The sequence below is a fragment of the Monodon monoceros genome, unplaced genomic scaffold (genome assembly GCF_005190385.1).
Source record: "Monodon monoceros isolate NGI ecotype Baffin Bay Population unplaced genomic scaffold, NGI_Narwhal_1 Super_Scaffold_5, whole genome shotgun sequence".
Taxonomy (NCBI): domain Eukaryota; kingdom Metazoa; phylum Chordata; class Mammalia; order Artiodactyla; family Monodontidae; genus Monodon; species Monodon monoceros.
Window position 1 is genome coordinate 47,243,489 of NW_021703782.1, and position 23,746 is coordinate 47,267,234.

The following is a 23,746-nucleotide window of genomic DNA, read 5'->3' on the forward strand; positions in this document are numbered from 1 at the left end:
CCCGGGAAACAGGAAAAATATCAACCTAGAAAACTATTTCTTTAAAAAAAGGAATTTTTTTCAAACAACCCAATTCAGGAACATATAAAAATGGAAGGAAAAAATAAATTTGACCAAATGTTACTTTGACAACGAGCCATATATTTTATATCAACAGATATATAAACTATACTATATTATACATAAGGCATGGCCCTAAAGTAATAGAACTGATTTATTAACACAAATACCAGAAACTTCTAACTAAGATAGGGTTTTCCTTTAAACGAATTACTTTCCTTTAAACGAACTATGTTTCATTAAATATCTCATTTGAACTTGTCTTCAGGACCAGTATATAAGATATATTTTTAAATGTTTCATTCCCTTATTAAGATTCAGTTAATATTATGCACTGGTCATGTATCTACCACTATAAAAAGATCCAAAATAGAACTATCAAATTACCAATATTAGTTACCAGACTTGATATCAAATTAACTGGACCTAAAATAAAAAAGAGGCTTCCATTTCCAGTATTATTATTGATCAGAAATCCAGAAATATTCTTATACTTTTGAAGGAAGCACACTTAAAGCATGTTTTAAACATGACAAAGTGTTAAGGGAAATTCTGAGGCCAAAAATAAAGTAAAGCAAGAATTCAGAGGGATTTCCCTGGCGGTCCAGTGGTTATGATTCCAGGCTTTCACTGCTGGGGGCCCAGGTTCAATCTCAGGGACTAAGATCCCACAAGCCGTGTGGTGCAGCGAAAAAAAAAAAGAATCCAGAGAGACAAGTGACAAGCAAAGTGGCTAACAAAATATAGGACAACTCATAATCCCTTGTGACCTTGAAATTCAATTTAAATACCAAAGCAGAATATAGGAGGAAAGGAAAGAAAGCCTAGGCCCCAGCTCCAGATGAGAAATTTGAAGTCACAAAGCTAGGGCACTGTATATAGCAATAGCCTGTACCTTTTTTATTGCTGGGTAGTATTCTATGGTATCGATGTATCATAGTTTGATTAACCATTCAGCTATTAAAGAAAATTTTGGTTGTTGCAGTTTTTAGCTATTAAAAATAAAGCTGTTATGACCATTCATGTACAAGTTTTTTAGGTAAACATAAATTTTCATTTCTATAAGTGTCCAAGAGTGAGAGAGCTGGGTTGTATGGTAAGCATATGATTAATATTTTTTTTCTAAAGAAACTGCCTACTGCTTCCCAGAGTGCTATACCACTTTATATTCACACAAGCACTGCATAAGAGATCCAGTTTCTCTGCATCCTTGTTAGCACTTGGTATTGTCGCTATTTTTTATTTTAGGTGTTCTAACAGATGTGTATCTCATCAGGGTCTTAATCTGCATTTCCCTAATGGTTAATGATGTTGAATGTCTTTATGTGTGCGTACTTGCCATACATTTATTCTTTTCAGTGAAATGTCTGTTCATGTCTTTTGCCTGTTTTCTCCTTGGATTGTTTGATTTTCTACTGTTGAGCTTCAACAAAATCCTTACATATTCAAGAGATCAGTGCTTTGTCAAATATATGATTTATAAATACTTCCTCCCAGTCTGTAGTATGTCTTTTTAATCCTCTTAATAGGGTCTTTCACAAAGCAAAAGTTCTTAATTTTTGATGAAGTCAAAATTTGATGTTTTCTTTTAGGGATCATGCTTTTGATAACATGTCTAAAAACTCTTCAGCAAGTCTTAACTCCCAGAGATTTTCTCTTATGGTTCCTTCTGAAAGTTTTATAATTTGTTTTACACTTATATCTGTGAGCTATTTCAAGTTAATTTCTGCATAAGGTGTGAGGTTTAGGTATAGGTTTATTTTTTTTTTGCCTAGGGATCTCCAATTGTTCCAGCACTATTTGTTGAAAAGACTATCCTTCCTCTATTGAACTGCTTTTGCACACTTTTCAAAAATCAGTTGTTTTTCATACTTGTGGAGCCACTTCTAAGTTCTATATTCCATCATGTAAGTATTAAACCTTTCTTCCCCTCTTGGTGGGTGTTTGGTGTCACCAGTCTTGACATCAAATTGAGTGGTGGGGAATGATGACATCCTCTGTGGGGCAGACACAAAATAGTTATCTTATTTTTTGGTTAATTTCCCATTTGGTTCTTTTTTATATATTCTATTTCATTGATGAGAATTTCTATTTCATTCTTGAGATGTTCTATTTTTTCATTTGTTTCAAACCTGTTTGTAAATGCTTGTTGAAGCATTTTTAATGACAGCTACTTTAAAGTGCTGTCATATAATCTGATTGTCTATGTCATCTTGCTGTTACCTTCTGTTGTTTCCTTTTTTTCATGCAAGTTGAGGTGTTCCTGGTTGCTAGGTATAATGAGTGATTTTCAGTTATATCCTGGACATTTTGGGTATTATGTTTCAAGACTCCATATCTTATTTAAATCTTTTGTTTTAGCAGGCTTCCTCTGATGCCACACTCATGGGGCAAGGAGGACCACCTCATTACCGCCAGTTGGGGATAGAAGTCCAGTCTCTGCTGACACCCTGGTTGGGGAGGGGCACCTCATTACTCTTGGTGGGGGTGAAAGTTCAGGCTCCCCACAGACCTCTGCTAATACCACCCTGGTTGGGAAATGGAGCAGGACTTTGTTTCTGCTCCTAACTTGGCCTCTCTTGACAGTGCAGAGGGTGTGGGAGGCTTTATAGATATGCGAGGTAATGAAAGTCCGAATTTCTGCACTTCACCTCTGAAATCTAGAGGAACCCTGCTAGGAAACAAAAGGGGCATCTCTTTATTGCTGGATAGAGGTAGATGTCCAGCTCCCCATGTGGTCTCTAATGACATAAATTGAGGGAGTCATTACCATTGGCCCCTCACTGGGCCCTGTTAGAAGGAGGAGGGATGCCTTCTTATAGCCAGGTGAGAGTGAAAGTGTAGGTTCCCCACTACATCTTTACTGGTGGGGGTAGCTGTAGGGTTGTAATTTTTTCTGTGGTGTTCGGCTAGAGTAGTACAGTTATTGTGTAAAAGTTTTCTATCTTACTGGGCTGTCCATTTCCTAGTCCTTTGACTAGAGAGAACAGGGTCTTACAGGGGACTTTTATCATCTAACCAATTGGCCTTTCCAAGTTGCAGGTTTCTTCAGCACCCAGGCCAGGATATATCAGGCAAAATGAAAACCCAGAGAAGTCACCAACCATGTTCTTCTTTCAGTGCTGAGATCCCTACCCAGTGTGTCTCCTCTCCACCTTTCAGAGTCTTCTCATAGTTTTATTATTAAATTTATATTTATAGAGTCCCTATCAAAATCCCAAAGGATTGTTTGTGAGAAGCTGATTCTAAAGAGCCAAGGACCAAGAATACTGAAGAGACTCTTGAAAGAAAACAAGGTGGGAGACTTGCTCTATTATAAATCAAGGGTACTATACAATAACCTTAATGAGACAGTATGGTATAGATAAATATACTGATGGAACAGAAGAAAAAGTCTAGAGACATACCTGCACGTATATGCATGTGTAATTTACAGCAAAGTTGGTGCTGTTGAACAGTGGGGCCAAGTGTAAAACTTAATCCCTATCATTCATCACATGCAAAAATCAATGCCAGACAGACATAAAAATCAAAACAGTAAATCAGATAAAATAGAAAAAGATAACAAGTAGTATAAAAAATATCTAAGTTGAAGTAGGTAAAAAATAATTACAGAGAACATAAAAAGTGTTATTCATACAGGAAAAAAATTGTTAAATTTGACCACAATAGAATTATGATGTTCTATTCCCCAAAAGATTCCAATAAAAAGGGTGAAAAGGCATAGCATGGAGTAGGGCAAGATATCTACAGTGTATATAATCAACATAAGGCTCATATGTAGCATATGTAAGAACTCCTACAGATGAATAAGAAAAAGACAGACAACTCATTTGTAAATGGCACAGAGTTGGGGAAGCAATTCACTGAGGAATTCCAAATGGTCAATAATAGTAAGAAAGTATTATTCAACACTTTATTAGTAATCACACAATGTAAACTAAACCCACAATGATATACCTCAACATACAAATAAAAGTGGCTGAGATAAGAAGGACTAACATAACAAATGTTGATGAGAAGCAGTAAAAATGTTTACAGCCTGTTGGTGGGTACAACACTTTGGAAAATAGCAGTATCACCGAAAATCGTAGAAACACATAGTCTATGGTGCAGTAATTCTACCCCCTAGGGATTTCATTACAGAGACGTCCATACCAGTACAGTGGAAGACATTTACAAGAATATTCATTGCAACATTATTTGCAAGAAATCCAAACTGAAGCAACCCAAAATTCAGCAATAGAATGGATAAATAAATTGTGATATATTTGGACAATGAAATACTATATACAACAAAAAAAATGAATGAACTCCACATAACACTGAATAAAATAAGGCAAGAACCAAAAGAAGACATACCATATAGATTCCATAAAGTTCAAAAGCAGGCAAAATTAACCATAATATTAGAAGAAATAAAATTATAAAGAAAAGAAGGGGAGTGATTAAAGGTAAGATAATGGTTACCTTTGGAGTGAGGGAGAAGTTCTACTATTTCCCAAACCCAATTGGTACAATTTGATCAACTGTTACTTTCTGACTGCCAACAATGTACACAGATCTACTCAAAGTAGTTTACACTAACACTCGTTTTATGAATAGAATTATGAGTTCCTTTTATTTATAAACTCATTAAGCTGCACAAAATCGACTGCAACTAAACAAAATTCACAATAATATAATGTATAACAAAATAGTTTTCTGTAAAATCTATTTATCAACCAACCACTCAATCAGCAGGTACTTCTTCATCATGGTAGTCACTAAAATAAACTTTTGTCATCCTGGAACTTTTTCCTCTAAAGTTCTGGCCAGATCTCAAATAATAAACACTTTGAATTAGGTTTTTAAAGAACCTTATACGTTACTTCAATGGTAATCTTTTTTTTTTAAACAAAATAAAATTACCTTTTTTCATTTTTTCACTGATTTACATTGAATAGATAAAACTTTTGATGACATGATGTATCAATGATAAGAATTATTGAATAAGTTGTTTTGGAACGTCAATATTTTAAGATTTAAAATATAATGGGGATGGGGGGTGCTTCAAGATGGTGGAGTAAGATGTGGAGGGGATCACCTTCCTCCCCACAAATACATCAGAAATACATCTACATGTGGAACAACTCCTACAGAACACCTACTGAAAACTAGCAGAAGACCTCAGGCTTCCGAAAAGGCAAGAAACTCCCCACATACCTGGCCGTGAGACTGACAGGGTCTTGGTGATCCGGCCGGGTGTTAGGCCTGAGCCTCTGATGTGGGAGTGCCAAGTTCAGCACACTGGTCCACTAGAGACGTCCCGGCCCTGTGTAATATCAATCGATGAGACCTCTCCCAGAGATCTCCATCTCAATGTTAAGACCCACCTCCTCTCAACGACCAGCAAGCTCCATAGCTGGACACCACATGCCAAACAACTAGCAAGACAGGAACACAACACCACCCATTAGCAGAGAGGCTGCCTAAAATCATACTATGTTCACAGACACCCCAAAACACACCACCAGGCCTGGACCTGCCCAGCACAAAGATAAGATTCAGCCTCATCCACCAGACACAGGTACTAGTCCCCTCCACCAGGAAGCCTACACAAACCACTGAATCAACTTTAGCCACTGGGGACAGACACCAAAAACAACGGAACTATGAACCTGCAGCCTGCAAAAAGGAGACCACAAACGCAGTAAGATAAGCAAAATGAGCAGACAGAAAAACACACACCAGATGAAGGAGCAAGGTAAAAACCCACCAGACCTAAAAAATGAAGAAGAAATAGGCACTCTTCCTGGAAAAGAAATTCAGAATAATGATAGTAAAGATGATCCAAAATCTTGGAAATAGAATAGAGAAAATGCAAGAAACATTTAACAAGGACCTAGAAGAACTAAAGAGGAAACAAGCAACAATGAACAACCCAATAAATGAAACTTAAAATACTCTAGAAGGGATCAATAGCAGAATAACTCAGGCAGAAGAACGGATAAGTGACCTGGAAGATAAAATAGTGGAAATAACTACTGCAGAGCAGAATAAAGAAAAAAGAATGAAAAGATCTGAGGACAGTCTCAGAGACCTCTAGGACAACATTAAATGCACCAACATTCGAATTACAGGGGTCCCAGAAGAAGAAGAGAAAAAGAAAGGGACTGAGAAAATATTTAAAGAGATTATAGTTGAAAACTTCCCTAATATGGGAAAGGAAATAGTTAATCAAGTCCAAAAAGCACAGAGAGTCCCATACAGGATAAATCCAAGGAGAAACACACCAAGACACATATTAATCAAACTATCAAAAATGAAATACAAAGAAAACATTAAAAGCAGCAAGGGAAAAACAACAAATAACACAGAAGGGAATCCCCATAAGGTTAACAGCTGATCTTTCAGCAGAAACTCTGCAAGCCAGAAGGGACTCAGAGGACATATTTAAACTGATGAAGGAGAAAAACCTAAAACCAAGATTACTCTACCCAGCATGGATCTCATTCAGATTTGATGGAGAAATTAAAACCTTTACAGAAAAGCAAAAGCTGAGAGAGTTCAGCACCACCAAACCAGCTTTACAACAAATGCTAAAGGAACTTCTCTAGGCAAGAAACACAAGAGAAGGAAAAGACCTACAATAACAAACCCAAAACAATTAAGAAAATGGGAATAGGAACATACATATCGATAATTACCTTAAATGCAAATGGATTAAATGCTTCCACCAAAAGACACACACTGGCCTAATGGATACAAAAACAAGACCCATATATATGCTGTCTACAAGAGATCCAATTCAGACCCAGGGACACATACAGACTGAAAGTGAGGGCATGGAAAAAGATATTCCATGCAAATGGAAATCAGAAGAAAGCTGGAGTAGCAATTCCCATATCAGACAACATAGACTTTAAAATAAAGACTATTATAAGAGATAAAGAAGGACACTACATAATGATCATGGGATCGATCCAAGAAGAAGATATAACAATTATAAATATTAATGCACCCAACATAGGAGCACCTGAATACATAAGGCAAATACTAAGAGCCATAAAAGGGGAAATCGACAGTAACGCATTCATAGTAGGGGACTTTAACACCCCACTTTCACCCATGGACAGATCATCCAAAATGAAAATAAATAAGGAAACACAAGCTTTAAATGATACAATAAACAAGATGGACTTAATTGATATTTATAGGACATTCCATCCAAAAACAACAGAATACACATTTTTCTCAAGTGCTCATAGAACATTCTCCAGGATAGATCATATCTTTGGTCACAAATCAAGCTTTGGTAAATTTAAGAAAACTGAAATCGTATCAAGTATCTTTTCTAACCACAACGCTATGAGACTACATATCAATTACAGGAAAAGATCTATAGAAATAACAAACACGTGGAGGCTAAACAATACACTACTTAATAACGAAGTGATCACTAAAGAAATCAAAGAGGAAAACTAAAAATATCTAGAAACAAATGACAATGGAGACACAACGACCCAAAACCTATGGGATGCAGGAAAAGCAGTTTTAAGAGGGAAGTTTATAGCAATAAAATCCTACCTTATGAAGCAGGAAAAATCTCAAATAAACAACCTAAGCTTGCACCTCAAGCAATTAGAAAGAAGAACAAAAAAACCCAAAGTTAGCAGAAGGAAAAAAATCAATAAGATCAGATCAGAAATAAATGAAAAAGAAATGAAGGAAACGATAGCAAAGATCAATAAAACTAAAAGCTGGTTCTTTGAGAACATAAGCAAAATTGATATACCATTAGCCCGACACATCAAGAAAAAAAGGGAGAAGACTCAAATCAATAGAATTAGAAATGAAAAAGAAGTTACAGCTGACACTGCAGAAATACAAAGGATCATAAGAGATTACTACAAGCAACTATATGCCAATAAAATGGACAACCTCAAAACAATGGACAAATTCTTAGAAAAGCACAGCCTTCCGAGGCTGAACCAGGAAGAAATAGAAAATATAAACAGACCAATCACAAGCAGTGAAATTGAAACTGTGATTAGAAATCTTCCAACAAACAAAAGCCCAGGACCAGATGGCTTCAGAGGCGAATTCTATCAAACATTTAGAGAAGAGCTAACACCTATCCTTCTCAAACTCTTCCAAAATATAGCAGAGGGAGGAACACTCCCAAACTCATTCTACGAGGCCACCATCACCCTGAAACCAAACCAGACAAAGATGTCAAAAAAAAAGAAAACTATGGGCCAATATCAGTGATGAACATAGATGCAAAAATCCTCAACAAAATACTAGCAAACAAAATCCAACAGCACATTAAAAGGATCATACACCATGATCAAGTGGGGTTTCTTCCAGGAATGCAAAGATTCTTCAATATAAGCAAATCAATCAATGTTATAAACCATATTAACAAATTGAAGGAAAAAAACATTATGATCATCTCAATAGATGCAGAGAAAGCTTTTGACAAAATTCAACACCCATTTATGTTAAAACCCTGCAGAAAGCAGGCATAGAGGGACCTTAACTCAACATAATAAAGGCCATATATGACAAACCCAGAGCCAATACCGTCCTTAATGGTGAAAAACTGAAACCATTTCCACTAAGATCAGGAACAAGACAAGGTTGCCCACTCTCACCACTCTTATTCAACGTAGTTTTGGAACTTCTAGCCAGAGCAATCAGAGAAGAAAAAGAAATAAAAGGAATCCAAAACGGAAAAGAAGAAGTAAAGTTGTCACTGTTTGCAGATGACATGATACTATACATAGAGCATCCTAAAGATGCCACCAGAAAACTGCTAGAGCTAATCAATGCATTTGGTAAAGTAGCAGGATCCAAAATTAATGCACAGAAATCTCTGGCATTCCTATACACTAATGATGAAAAATCTGAAAGTGAAATCAAGAAAACACTCCCATTTACCATTGCAACAAAAAGAATAAAATATCTAGGAATAAACCTACCTAAGGAGACAAAAGATCTGTATGCAGAAAATTATAAGACACTGATGAAAGAAATTAAAGTTGATACAAATAGATGGAGAGATATATCATGCCCTTGAATTGGAAGAATCAACATTGTGAAAATCACTCTACTACCCAAAGCAATCTACAGATTCAATGCAATCCCTATCAAACTACCACTGGCATTTTTCACAGAACTGGAACAAAAACTTTCACAATTTGTATGGAAACACAAAAGACCCCGAATAGCCAAAGCAATCCTGAGAACGAAAAACGGAGCTGGAGGAATCAGGCTCCCTGACTTCAGACTATACTGCAAAGCTACAGTAATCAAGACAGTATGGTCCTGGCACAAAAACAGAAATATAGATCAATGGAACAGGACAGAAAGCCCAGAGACAAACCCACGCACATATGGTCACCTTATCTTTTATAAAGGAGGTAAGAATATACAATGGAGAAAAGACAGCCTCTTCAATAAGTGGTGCTGGGAAAACTGGACAGGTACAAGTAAAAGTGTGAAATTAGAACACTCCCTAACACCATACACAAAAATAAGCTCAAAATGGATTAAAGACCTAAATGTAAGGCCAGAAACTATCAAACTCTTAGAGGAAAACATAGGCAGAACACTCTATGACATAAATCACAGCAAGATCCTTTTTGACCCACCTTCTAGAGAAATGGAAATAAAAACAAAAATAAACAAATGGGACCTAATGAAACTTAAAAGCTTTTGCACAGAAAAGGAAACCATAAACAAGACCAAAAGACAACCCTCACAATGGGAGAAAATATTTGCAAATTAAGCAACTGACAAAGGATTAATCTCCAAAATTTACAAGCAGCTCATGCAGCTAAGTAACAAAAAAGCAAACAACCCTATCCAAAAATGGGCAGAAGACCTAAATAGACACTTCTCCAAAGACAGTATACAGATTGCCAACAAACACATGAAAGAATGCTCAACATCATTAATCGTTAGAGAAATGCAAATCAAAACTACAATGAGATATCATCTCACACTGGTCAGAATGGCCATCATCAAAAACTTTAGAAACAATACATGCTGGAGAGGGTGTGGAGAAAAGGGAACACTCTTGCACTGTTGATGGGAATGTAAATTGATACAGCCACTATGGAGAACAGTATGGAGGTTCCTTAAAAAACTACAAATAGAACTACCATATGACCCAGCAATCCCACTACTGGGCATATATCCTGAGAAAACCGTAATTCAAAAAGAGTCATGTACCAAAATGTTCATTGCAGCTCTATTTACAATACCCAGAACATGGAAGCAACCTAAGTATCCATCAGCAGATGGATGGATAAAGAAGATGTGGCACATATATACAATGGAATATTACTCAGCCGTAAAAGGAAATGAAATTGAGTTATTTGTAGTGACGTGGATGGACCTAGAGTCTGTCATACAGAGTGAAGTAAGTCAGAAAGAGAAAAACAAATACCGTATGCTAACACATATATATGGAATCTAAGGAAAAAAAACAGTCATGAGGAACCTAGTGGAAGACGGGAATAAAGACACAGACCTACTAGAGAACGGACTTGAGGATATGGGGACGGGGAACGGTAAGCTGTGAGAAAGTGAGAGAGTGGCATGGACATATATACACTACCAAATGTAAAATAGATAGCTAGTGGGAAGCAGCCACATAGCACAGGGAGATCAGCTCTGTGGTTTGTGACGACCTAGAGGGGTGGTACAGGGAGGGAGACGCAAGAGGGAAGAGCTATGGGATCATATGTATATGTATAACTGTTTCACTTTGTTATAAAGCAGAAACTAAGACACCATAAAGCAATATAAAATAGTATAAAGCAATTATAAAGCATAAAGGAGTATAAAGCAATTATACTCCAAAATAGATGTTAAAAAAAAACCATGATAATCTCATTAGAAGTAGAAAAAGCCTTTGACAAAATTCTACATCCAATTATGATAAAAACTCTACAGAAAGTAGGCATAGAGGGAACTTACCTCAACATAATAAAGGCCATATATGAAAAACCCACAGCAAACATCGTTCTCAATGGTGAAAAACTGAAACCATTTTCTCTACGATCAGGAACAAGACAAGGTTGCCCACTCTTTCCACTATTATTCAACATAGTTTTGGAACTTTCAGCCACAGCAACCAGAGAAGAAAAAGAAATAAAAGGAATCCAAATCAGAAAAGAAGAAGTAAAACTGTCACTGTTTGCTGATGAGATGACACTATACATAGAAAATCCTAAAGATGCCACCAGAAAACTACTAGAGCTAATCAATGAATTTGGGAAAGAAGCAGCATACAAAATTAATGCACAGAAATCTTTTGCATTCCTATACACTAATGATGAAAAATCTGAAAGTGAAATTAAGAACACACTCCCATTTACCACTGCAACAAAAAGAATAAAATATCTAGGAATAAGCCTACCTAAGGAGACAAAAGACTGGTATGCAGAAAACTTTAAGGCACTGATCAAAGAAATTAAAGACGATACAGATGGAGAGATATACCATGTTCTTGCATTGAAAGAATCAACATTGTGAAAATGACTATAAGACCCAAAGCAAACTACAGCTTCAATGCAATCCCCATCAAACTACTCATAGCATTTTTCACAGAAAAAGAACAAAAAAATTTACAATTTGTATGGAAACACAGAAGACCCCGAATAGCCAAAGCAATCTTGAGAAAGAAAAACAAAGCTGGATGAATCAGGCTCCCTGACTTCAGACTATTCTACAAAGCTACAGTAATCAAGACAATACGTTACTGGTATAAAAACAGAAATATAGATCAATGGAACAGGATAGAAAGCCTAGAGATAAACCCATGCACATATGGTCACCTTATGTTTAATAAAGGAGGCTAGAATATACAATGGAGAAAAGACAGCCTCTTCAATAAGTGGGAAAAATGGAGAGATACATGTAAAAGAATGAAATTAAAGCACACCCTAACACCATACACAAAAATAAACTGAAAATGGATTAAAGAACTAAATGTAAGTCCAGAAACTATCAAATTCTTAGAGGAAAACATAGGCAGAACACTCTATGACATAAATCACAGCAAGATTCTTTTTGACCACCTCCTAGAGAAATGGAAATGAAAACAAACAAATGGGACCTAATGAAGCTTAAAAGCTTTTGCACAGCAAAGGAAACCTTGAACAAGATGAAAAGACAACCCTCAGAATGGGAGAAAATATTTGCAAACGAAGCAACTAACAAAGGATTAATCTCCAAAATATACAAGCAGCTCATGCAGCTCAATATTAAGAAAACAACCAACCCCATCCAAAAATGGGCAGAAGACCTAAATAGACTTTTCTCCAAAGAATATATACAGATTGCCAACAAACACATAAAAGGATGGTCAATATCACTAATCATTAGAGAAATGCAAATTCAAACTACAATGAGGTATCATCTCACACCGGTCAGAATGGCCATCATCAAAAAGTCTAGAAACAATAAATGCTGGAGAGGGTGTGGAGAAAAGGGAACGCTTCTGCACTGTTGCTGGGAATGTAAATTGATACAGCCAATATGGAGAACAGTATGGAGGTTCCTTAAAAAACTAAAAATAGAACCACCATACGACCCAGCAATCCCACTACTGGGCATATACCCTGAGAAAACCATAATTCAAAAAGAGACATGTACCCCAATGTTCAGTGCAGCACTATTTACAATAGCCAGGACATGGAAGCAACCTAAATGTCCATCGACAGATGAATGGATAAGGAAGATGTGGCATATATATATACAGTGGAATATTACTCAGCCAAAGAAAGAAATGGAGTTATTTGTAGTGAGGTGGATGGACCCAGCGTCTGTCATACAGAGTGAAGTCATAAGTCAGAAAGAGAAAATCAAATACCGTATGGTAACACATATATATGGAGTCTCAAAAAAAAAAAAAAAGGTTCTGATGAACATAGGGGCAGGACAGGAATAAAGACGCAGACGTAGAGAATGGACTTGAGCACACAGGGAGGGGGAACTGTAAGATGGGATGAAGTGAGAGAGTTGCATTGACATATATACACTACCATATGTAAAACAGATAGCTAGTGGGAAGCAGTCTCATAGCACAGGGAGATCAGCTCGGTGCTTTGTGACCACATAGAGGTGTGGGATAGGGAGCGTGGGAGGGAGACGCAAGAGGGATAGCATATGGGAATATATATATACGTGTAGCTGATTAACTTCATTATACAGCAGAAACTAACACAACATTGTAAAGGAATTATACACCAATTAATATGTTAAAAAAAAGACATAAACAGAATAAGCATCTCAATTGCAAACATGCAAATAAAACTTTAGAAAAAATAAAAATAAAGAAAATAAAGAATAAAATAAAATATATTGGGGAATAAAATACATTAGGTTGAAATTTTAAAAAAATCTGAACAGCAAAATAAAAAAAATACGCTGGGGAATAAAATACATTACGTAGAAATCAGAAATTTAAAAATTTAGTCAGACTAAATAATTTATTATCATGAAGGCTAATATAAAAACAGAAATTTCCTCTTTTCATATATTTTATATACCTGGAAACAGCAATGAGCTTATTATCACATTCATTTTTTTTTGGCTGAAAGATAAATACCTTAAGATTTATATTCAGGAAAATTATATCTATTTCCATGTTCATCTATGCAAAAGATTATACTAAATTAGTACTTGAAAATTATTTAAAAGTGAGTATTTTCACCGTATATTCCAAAGGAAACAATTTTTTAAGGATTTAAATTAAATCACTGGCAACAAAAATTGATTTAAGTTATGAAGCATGAGATAACATTAAAAACATAGCTTATAATTAAGCAAAATTGTGATATACCTTTGGAGTCTTTCCATCTACATTTGGATATATTTGTACTATTTCTTTTCCTTGAATTTGGCTGTTTTCTGTTTGGCTTTCTTTCTGGTCTCCTCTATCCTCTGTAGGACTTATTTTCTGGGATGTTTCTACAATAACTGTTCCCAAATTTTTTAAGGTCTGTGCTTCAGAATCACTGATTTTGGAAAAAAGAGGGGATATAAAGCCCAAGAAGAAGAGTTGTTAAACGTATGTCTTTAAGTTCAAGACCAAATAATATTACAGCACAGGTTATATAGGTAGCTACAAGTTTAATTTGGGCATTTACTGGTTCTCATCGTTAAGAGAGAAAATTACTCTAAATATATTGAGAGAAAATTAGTTTAAATATATTTTTAAAAATTATAAAATCTCATCAAGAAGTTAGATTATCTAATATCACATGCTTGCAGCATCACTTCTATAGTATTTCTCCAAGTGTTAACTCAGGAAGCACATGTTTTAATGCTTGCAGGGTTGGAACACTCACTACTTTCTGACCCAGGGCAGAAAGCTTTAATATTTCTAAAAGAAAGTTTTCTCCTAGTCTGGAACAAAATCTGAATCTCTGAGCCTTTCATGAATTGATCTAGTTCCATCTCTTATGGGTATTCATCATTCAATATAATACTTGTTAAGCACTAACTATGTACCAGGCACTTTTCTGGGCACAAGGGTAAAGTGGTGAGTGAAAAAAAAAAAATAGATGAAACTCCTTGCCCTCAGGTAGCTTTCAGCCCAGTGGGGTGGGGAGACAGGTGACAAAGAAGAGGACTAAGTTATATATATATATATATATATATATATATATATATATATATATATATATAAAACACATCGTATGTTAATAGTTTGTGTTAAAGAAAAAAAATAAAGGGAAGAAGATTAGAAGTGCTGGTGTTGATGCTGAGCAGAAATTTAAGTTCAATCCCTTTTCCACATGGATGATCTAACTATTTGGATATAGTTATATGATGCTTGCAACATCTCTAAGGAAAACATCCCTAGCTTGTTCAAGTACTCCTAACATGAATGCTTTTGAGATGCTTTCCCATCCTGGTCCCTCTTGAAAAGTACACCAGCTTATTTTGATGGAGCATTATGTCCAGAATTCAATTTCATACTTCAAGTGTACAATGAGAAGTACTTAGTAGTACTCCTGGTAGATGTGGACTAAATTTGTATAAGCTTTTCCAGCATGCATATTGTACTGAGACTCTTACAGGATTTAACAAAATATACTTTTACATTCACTATTACAAAGTGCCATATTTTCCCATTGCATAGTTGAACAATTAACATTTTATAGCCAAGTAAAGGACCCTGTAGTCTTTTGGATAACTATATCTTCCCAGTCTATTGAGATCTTTGGGGATTTTGATTCTATCTTGTAAAGTATTTTCCAGCCCTTTCAGTGTCACGTTATCCACAGATTTGATAAACATGTTTTGCTGAAATTCTGTCTTTCTTCTTCTAGGTATTAACAACTCCTCCTGATTATTACCTATCAGTGAATGGGCATTGATAAAGATACTTCATATATCGGGACCCACAAAATGCAGAGTGCCCCAGCGGCCCGGCCTGTGTCAGAAACTGGAACCTAAGTCAGCTGCACTAACGGGAAATTCATCACTGTCAAGGAAAGCTAACATATCACAATCCTCCAATTCAGCTGTAGCTAGTTTGCGAACTTTAACTAGCTACCTTATCCTAGAAAATAGGACCCGCTAGCTTTACAAGAAAATCCCTGACCTCCTAGGCAGTCATGCCCTGTTTCTGCTTTACCTCTTATAATGCTCTATAAAACTCCCTCCTGCCCCAAATCCCTTGAAAGAGTGCTCCACAGCTTGTTAGGCACTGGACTCCCCTTATCCATGCATGTTTTCCCATGAATAGAGGTCTTCATGCTCGTTACTAAATCATATTATTTTTGTTCTTTGACATCATGCTCTTGTAATACTATTCAACTATGGGAAATAAATATTCATAAGGTAATAATTATATAATATTCTATATACAAATAAATAAAGGGCCAAGTTCTATTTTCCTCAGTATCCAAGTAAATTTCTTATATTTCAGACTATGTAAAGTTAAAAGAAATAGAATGTCCTGAAGTCCTGAGGCTCCATTGTGGGATTTCTAATTGCTTGAGAATTCTTTGCAGCTGAGTGATTCCTGAGACCATTCTGTCAGGCAGGAAATGTAACAATTAATCCTCACAGTGTAAAACTGAGTTTCACTGCTAATAACTTAAATGACAATCCTATGTTTTAAGAGATATTGTGTGATACATCCCCCAAAATACGTGACCTTCTGCACATGCACCAAGAAGATGAAATTAAACTGAGTGTACTCCTTAACATTCACATATTTATTCAGACATACATACACCAGTAAATATGTACCACTATATTATGAAGAGTGTGGTAGTACCAACTGGCTGAGATATAATTAGTAGATGAAACCAGAATTTCCTGGAAGACAAAGATAAACACTTAGTGGGTTTTAAGCTAAGTGGGATTTTATCTCTAACTGCTTTTGAGAACAGGGAAGAAAACCTTAGAAGAGGTAACAAAGAAACAGGAACGCAGATTTGGTCTTTCTTCCTTACTTCCGTAAATTTGTTTTTGAGTTTTTCACCTGTCTAAAGACCAGAGGCATGACCACTGATCGTTTAAAACAGTGGTTCGCAAACTTGTCTGCATATTGGAATCAGCTGGAGAGCCTCAAAACATACTGAAGCTTGTATCTCACTCCAGAAGTTATGATTTAATTGTTCTGGGATGTGGCCTGAGCTTTGGAATTTTTATGTGATCCCCAGGTGATTCTAATATGCAAACAAGTTTGAGAATTGCATTTTAAAATGTTTCAGATCTATGTCTAAGAAAACTATCCAGAAACATCCCAAATCTAAAACAGATCATGACTGCAGATTTAAAAAAAAAAAAAAAAAAAACTTGGGAAAATAAAAGGAAATATGCGCCATCATAAACCAAGACAGAATTATGGAAAATTGTTCCATGTGTCTGTTAACAATTCTGGCCACATTAAACTTCCGTATTATCTAGGTATAAAAAGAGGTGTTCTATTATCCACTTGCCTTTGTGGTTTTACTGATGTGCTTCAATGTATGAATGTATAGCCAGGGGTAAGGGTAAGAAATATTATAGATTTTTAGTATTCCCCTGTTGTTATTCACTAGGGGTTAGATAACTTAAAACTAGGAATCTGTAGAGCTTTAACTTTAAAGAACTAATTTTTAACCTCCTTCAATTAAAGTTAGCACAATGACTTTGCATAATACATACATGAAATAATTAGTGAAGATGGTTCTTAATTTAAAGGATGTTAAACAGCTTGTAGACATCTGGTAACAAGCTGAAATGGGTCATTCAAAATTTATCTAACTAAATTAAGGGGAAAAAATGTTTCTCCTCCCAGGTTGCCATGTCACAAGATAACTAAACCGACTTAGTAGGCTTGCCTGGGAATCCTTAGCTGTCAGTGGTGAATATGCAAAGGGCCAGCAAATTAAATCAACCTGCCAAACTGTCAATTTCAAGCCTCATGACTGCATGAAAATAGCATCACTGGAAGAAATCAAGCATTGCCTTCTTTTGGGTTTCCTGGCACCTATTCAAACACTCATGCAGTTGTGGCTAATTTTGCATGCAAATTTCAGTCAATAAGCTCAGAACAAGACCTCCCAAGATATTTCAAAGGATCTGACAGTATTTTTTCTGAATACCAAATCGACAGTAGTTGAAATTCAATCTCCACTTGCTGGTGCTTTACATATGCACAGTGTCCCCACCACTGAGCTGAGTTAATGAGAGCCTTACCTGCTTTCGCACACATCCTCCCAGTCGTCCTTGCTGAGGTTCTCAAACACATTGCTCATGACCTTGATGGAGTGATTGAGAACAGTGTGGTAACGACCCACGGCGCGCTTTTTCTTGGCCACTTTAAATTTAACCTTGGTAGTGGTTGCCTTAAAATCAGATTGTCTAGATCCAGATCTCACTTCCGTGGTGGCCATCTCAGATTTAGCTTTGTCTGCTGAACGCTGTAATTTCTCCACTGAATTCATCAGCTCTTCATTTTCATTTCTCAACTCATTAGCTTCTGCCACTTGTCTCCTTAGGGAAGTGACTTCTATCTCCAGCTCACTGAGTTTTACTTGAAGTTCAGCTTTGTCTTTTTCTACATCTTTACTTCCCTTTTGCAGTTGTTCCAGCTCTTTTTCTCTGGTCTTTGCGTCTTCTTGCTGCTGTTTTACAAGGGATTTCAGGAAATCATTTTCTTTTATTAATTTTTTATTCCCTTCTTTTAATTTTCTTGACCTTTTCTCAAAAGATTTTAGCCGATTTTCCAATTCAATGACCTAAACAGAAAAGTTTAATTTATTCTTTTAAAAGTCCAAAACCAGAATGTACTGTATTTTTATTGTTATTTCTAACTTATGAAAATAAAATTTCATTTAGCACAAGGACAAAATAAATCTAAAGTACTTAATTTCTAAATAATTCTAAGGTGGTGTACATAAATACATTCTAAAATGCAATAATACATCTGTTGAATAAAGGACAGATGGTAAAAGAAGTTAAAATTCTACACAATGTGACACAGAACTAAGTATGCTAATAAGCTCTGCAGAGTTCTCTGAGACTGTAAGTGCTTTGGCTTTATAGTCTACTGTTGGGAAGGAAAAAAAATTCCTTCTACCCTTCTAGGTTCTTTGGCTGGTCTCAGAATGAAATTGATATAAGACAGATTAACAAGAGAAGAACAAAAATTTAATATCACGTATACCTCCTGTATACTTGGGAGATACCCAGGAAAACTGAGTAACTCCCCGAAATGGCCTAAGCCATCACCTTAAATACCATTTTCATCTAAAGACTACGTAAGATTTTGGTGGGTGGGAGTCAGTTATAGGAGGTTCCCAGGAAAAGCACAGTAAACAAGGGTCTGGCTGTTAAGCAGATTTAGGTCCTTGCCTTCTCCACTGGTTACACTTTTAGAGATTTGGTCATCTTCATCTTCCTGGTACAGCAAGGTATACCCTCTTACAAATGGAGATTTCCCTTATAAATGTAAATGATTCTTACAAAGGGATAACTTCTACTCAGTTTTCAGAGCTTTTCCTATGTCTGTAGTTTCTTAAAAATAATCAGCCTAAAATAATCAATATGCAAAAGAGACATATTTTGGGGTGATATATTTTGCTCCCCCTCATTTTACTACTCGTGAAAAAGAATACTTTCAGAGAAAAACAATTTATACAAAAAGTCTGAAAACAGTACATAGGGAAACTTTATTATTAAAATAAAATTAGCCTTCAATATTTAACTATCATATGAAAAACAGATGACCTAAATACAAAATGATCTATTGAGGCTGCTTTTTCCTAAATTATAAAAATATAATTTTAATAGTTGTGAGGTCCTTAGTTTATACAATACAGGAACTTTTTACCAAAAAAGGAAATCTAACAATGTTAAAATAATTATTTCAAGGTTTCATATGAATTAATTTTTTTACATTTATTTCATTAAACAGTGTTCATGTTGTAGGACACACAAATAATATATAATTCTTGAACTCAATTAATTTCAAAAACTATTCAGAAACAAAGACAATTGCACAAATAAAGCTAATAAAGGATAGAATCTAAGTGCCATAAGTCTGGACATAAAGGAAAGAGCAATTGATTCTAAGCCATGAGTACAAAAATTTCAAGGAGGAGTTGATTTCAACTTAAATCTTGAAAAATATTCAACACTGTTTGTAAAGCACTGTTGCGGAGGAAGACATTTCTCTCTACCCTTCTGTGTTCTTATGGCTGGTCTAAGAATTAAATTGACATGAGACAGATTAACAGGAGAAAATCAAAGGTTTTATAACATGTGTACATGGGAGAGACCCAGGAAAACACAGTAACTCAATGAAATGGCCAAAACCCTCCTCGCCTTAAATACCATTTTCAGCTAAAGAGAAAAGAGGATGTTGGTGCTAGTGGTTTAGGAGGAAGGCAATTAACAAGGAGATGGAAAAGCAAATTCGTGGTAAACAAATGTTTGCTGAACCATGCAGAGACAACAGGACACAGAGAGAAATTTTAACAGACAATTTGCTAGATTCTTCCCTGACAACACACACCTAGTTTATACTACAGTTATCTATGGTGATAGTTCCCTTCCTGGAATAGGTCCTCTATCTTCATTCTCTTAGGCAGTCAGGTGGAAGGTCAAAGTTTATTCCTGAGTCTTTTGGGCCCTGATTGTTTTTGACTCAAAATAATCCATATGCCAAAGAGACTTTTGGAGTGGCAAATTTTGTTCCTTTATAGTACATTTTACCATTTATAAAAATTTTTAATAAACACAATCTCTTCTGATAATCTCAAAAACAGGTGAGGTAAGTAGAACTGATAATTATCTTCCCAGAAGAGGAAATGGAAGCTCTGAAAACTTAACACACAGACGTAAACATTTCCTGGTTAAACTGGGATTCAAGTTCAGGATTTTGTGCCTATCCCACTATTCCACAAACCATATGGGGAAGAAGACTTTCCCAGATATATGTGGAAAATGAACAAAGAACTAGGTCAAGAAAGAAAGAGTCAAGCAAGAAACTTTTATAGGTCTTGACAGGGCTTACTCTTGACCTGGAGTAGATGTATATGAGTTTGCACCAGACTACTTGTAGACCTCTGTATATTTCTGGGAAACAAAGTCTATTGATCCCTCTCAATGCAAATACTTTATTGGAGAGCTGGATAATGTGACAAAAAAATACAACAATTGAAAAACTATATGGACTCATACTTACCTTAAAACAAATTCTTCAAAGGAGAAAACATTATTGATACATTGACAACCAATGATTTAAAATAATATTCGAGAAATACACAAAAAACTTATGCATACTCTTAACACTTTCCAGTTTACTGGACTTGACTCATGATGGTGAAGATCTAAGTTGTTTCCTAATGTGAGTTTCAGTCCTCTCTGATCCTTCTGCACCCTTAGTCTTCTTGTGAGTTCAACCCCCTTCATTTAATTCAACAGTCATTTACCAATTGGTTATGCTGCCCTGGGACATGGATATTTCCCAACACAATATGAAGAATCTCAGCTAATTTTAATCAGTTTTTTCCATAGTATGATATACTCCCTACTGTTGGACTTATGTCTTTGTAGGGCTTACTCTTGACCTGAAATAGAGGTATATGAGTTTCTACCAGAATATTGTAGACCTCTGTATATTTCTGTGAAACAAATTCTGTTGTTCTTTCTCAATGCAAATACTTTATTGGAGAGCTGGATAATGTGACAGAAAATACAGTGTTCAGGAATACATGAACATTTTTACTTTTTCCAAATCACTCTATCACGAAATTATAGTCTCCATTTACTAAAAAATACTACAAGCAGAAAAAGAATACCACCTTTTTCTCTTTGGTTTCTCTCAGCGGTTTTTAATCACTGCCCCAAACAGCATAGTTTTCATAAATATACTTTAAAATATTTTAGCATGTTAGATTCCAGGGTGGAGTGAATAGAAGAGACTGTATTTTTAAAAATTATTTTATGAAAATAAACAATTATACCTTTAAAAAATGATTTTGACAGTGGTGATATAAAAATATTAGTAAGAAGCAGTGCAATCTAGGAGAAATTGAATTTTGAGCCTGGTCTGGATCTCACTTCTAGCTCTGATTGCTTTACCTGGTAAAATATTTAACCTATTTTACCTTTAGTTTCCTCATCTGTGAAATGGGAATAGTAACAGCTATTTTGCAGGTTACAAGCATTAAATATGATCATATACCACAATTCTCAGTAGATGGTAAGTTCTAGACGGTTCATTATCATCATCATCATCATCATCATTATCATTATTGCCTCTGTTACTGTTAATCATAACAGCTAGTTAATAATATTACTTGAGCTAAAATATAATTACTTGCACTAAATATTGCTGAATTATCTATTAAATCAACTTTACACTTTTTTTTTTTTTTTTTTGCGGTACACGGGCCTCTCACTGTTGTGGCCTCTTCCGTTGCGGAGCACAGGCTCCGGGCGCGCAGGCTCAGCGGCCATGGCTCACGGGCCCAGCCACTTCGCAGCATGTGGGATCCTCCCGGACCGGGGCACGAACCCGCGTCCCCTGCATCGGCAGGCGGATTCCCAACCACTGCACCACGAGGGAAGCCCCTCAACTTTATACTTTTGATTAAAATATAACATAATGAAGAAATGTAACAAACATCTTAAATTTGAGATTTCAGTTTTGGAAATTGGCATTATTTTTTTTATTTTAAGATTGGGTACAACTCATGAAAATTTTAGATACCAGTGGAAGAGTACCTTTTTAAGGTCTGTTATGTTTAAAATATTTAAAGTCTGTTAACTGCCTAATGTGAATCTATGTTTAAACATAAGAACTAGTCAAAATTATTTGCATTTAAGTTTAAAATGGAGGACAAGAGAGATACTACTTCTAAAGAATTTGATAAGGGAAAGTCCATAGCACATATTAAAGTGTTATTCAAGGTATACTCTCAAAAAATTGTCAAACTGATTTCACCTTTCCAAAAACAGAAAGGAAAATTTCAATATATATTTGAAAATGAAAGTCTGAGGAAGTGTTAAAGGCATTTGGTTTGTGTGGTATTAGATCATCTCGAGTCCAGTACTGAGCATTTAATTTACCAAAAAGATGGCTCCTTTCAAAACTGAAATAAAACACCTGACTTTTTAAAGTTTGTGTATTACTTCGTTAGAGCTGCCATAACAAAGTACACAGACTGGGTGGCTTCAACCCTAATAACCTCATTTTAACTTAATTAAAATTTTAAAGACCTCCATCTTCAAATATAGTCACATTCTGAGATACAGGGGATTAGGACTTTGACGTAAGAATTTGGGTGGGGGACACAACTTATCCCTTAACAGAGTGAAATGTTAAGGCATTATTTTAAAAAGGATCTACTTACATGTTTCATTTCTACTATGTATTATACAAATATTGTTTTCATGTTTTTACTGTCTTTTAAACCCATTTTGAATGAATTTCATATATATCCTTCTAAAATAAGGGAACTCAACTAAAGGGGTTAAATCATGACTCATACAATTGCATTAGGTTAATATTTAAAAAAACAGTGACAAATTAGTACACTAATTTGACACATGGTCCAATGAAAACAATTTCTGTTGGCTTTTAAGACTTAAAATGGCTTTCTGGATCTACTATGGTAGTAGTCAATGAAAGGGAGCAGAATTTTGCCACCCCAAAATGTCTCTTTGACATATGTCTTATCTTGAGCTGGTTGTTTTTAAGAAACGGCAGACACAAGGAGAGGCTCTGAAAACTGAGTAGTAACTGACTGCCCAGCCCCGACATCTTTTCTTGTCTGTAGCTGAGGAAGGTGTATAAGGTGACGGCTTGGACCATTTCAGGGTGTTACTTCAGTTTTCCTGGGCATCTCCTATGTATACAGGAGGTATGCCTGTTGTTAAACTTCTGTTTGTTTTTTCCTGTTAATCTGTCTTTTTATTACCGGGGATATCTCATCTGAGAACCTAAAAGAATAGAGGAAAAATTCCTTTCCTCCTCCACATCATTTATGGCAGTTGGAATGAAATAATAAACTTCTCTAGGTTTCTACCCTAACGTAGTAAGTAGTAGTGTAGTACAATATACCCACAGAAATAAAAATTATACAAAACCTGGCAAAAAAGAATATTGTTCTGAAACAAAAAAGATAAATTGTTATAAACTGTATCACGTTCTAGCTGGCAGTACATACATTAT

General features: G+C 35.6%; 1 protein-coding gene across 3 annotated transcripts in view; it reads right to left on the bottom strand.

Annotated features, from left to right (window-relative positions):
• The window catches only part of CNTLN (centlein), a 336,853-nt gene that overhangs the window by 86,546 nt on the left and 226,561 nt on the right, over window positions 1–23,746 (bottom strand). For all 3 annotated transcript variants that reach the window (XM_029202570.1, XM_029202569.1, XM_029202571.1), the window contains exons 15-16: window positions 17,761–18,302; window positions 13,901–14,075 (exon numbers count right to left, since the gene is read on the bottom strand). In XM_029202570.1, the coding sequence (XP_029058403.1) occupies window positions 13,901–14,075; window positions 17,761–18,302 (717 nt within the window). The remainder of the gene's footprint in view (window positions 1–13,900; window positions 14,076–17,760; window positions 18,303–23,746) is intronic.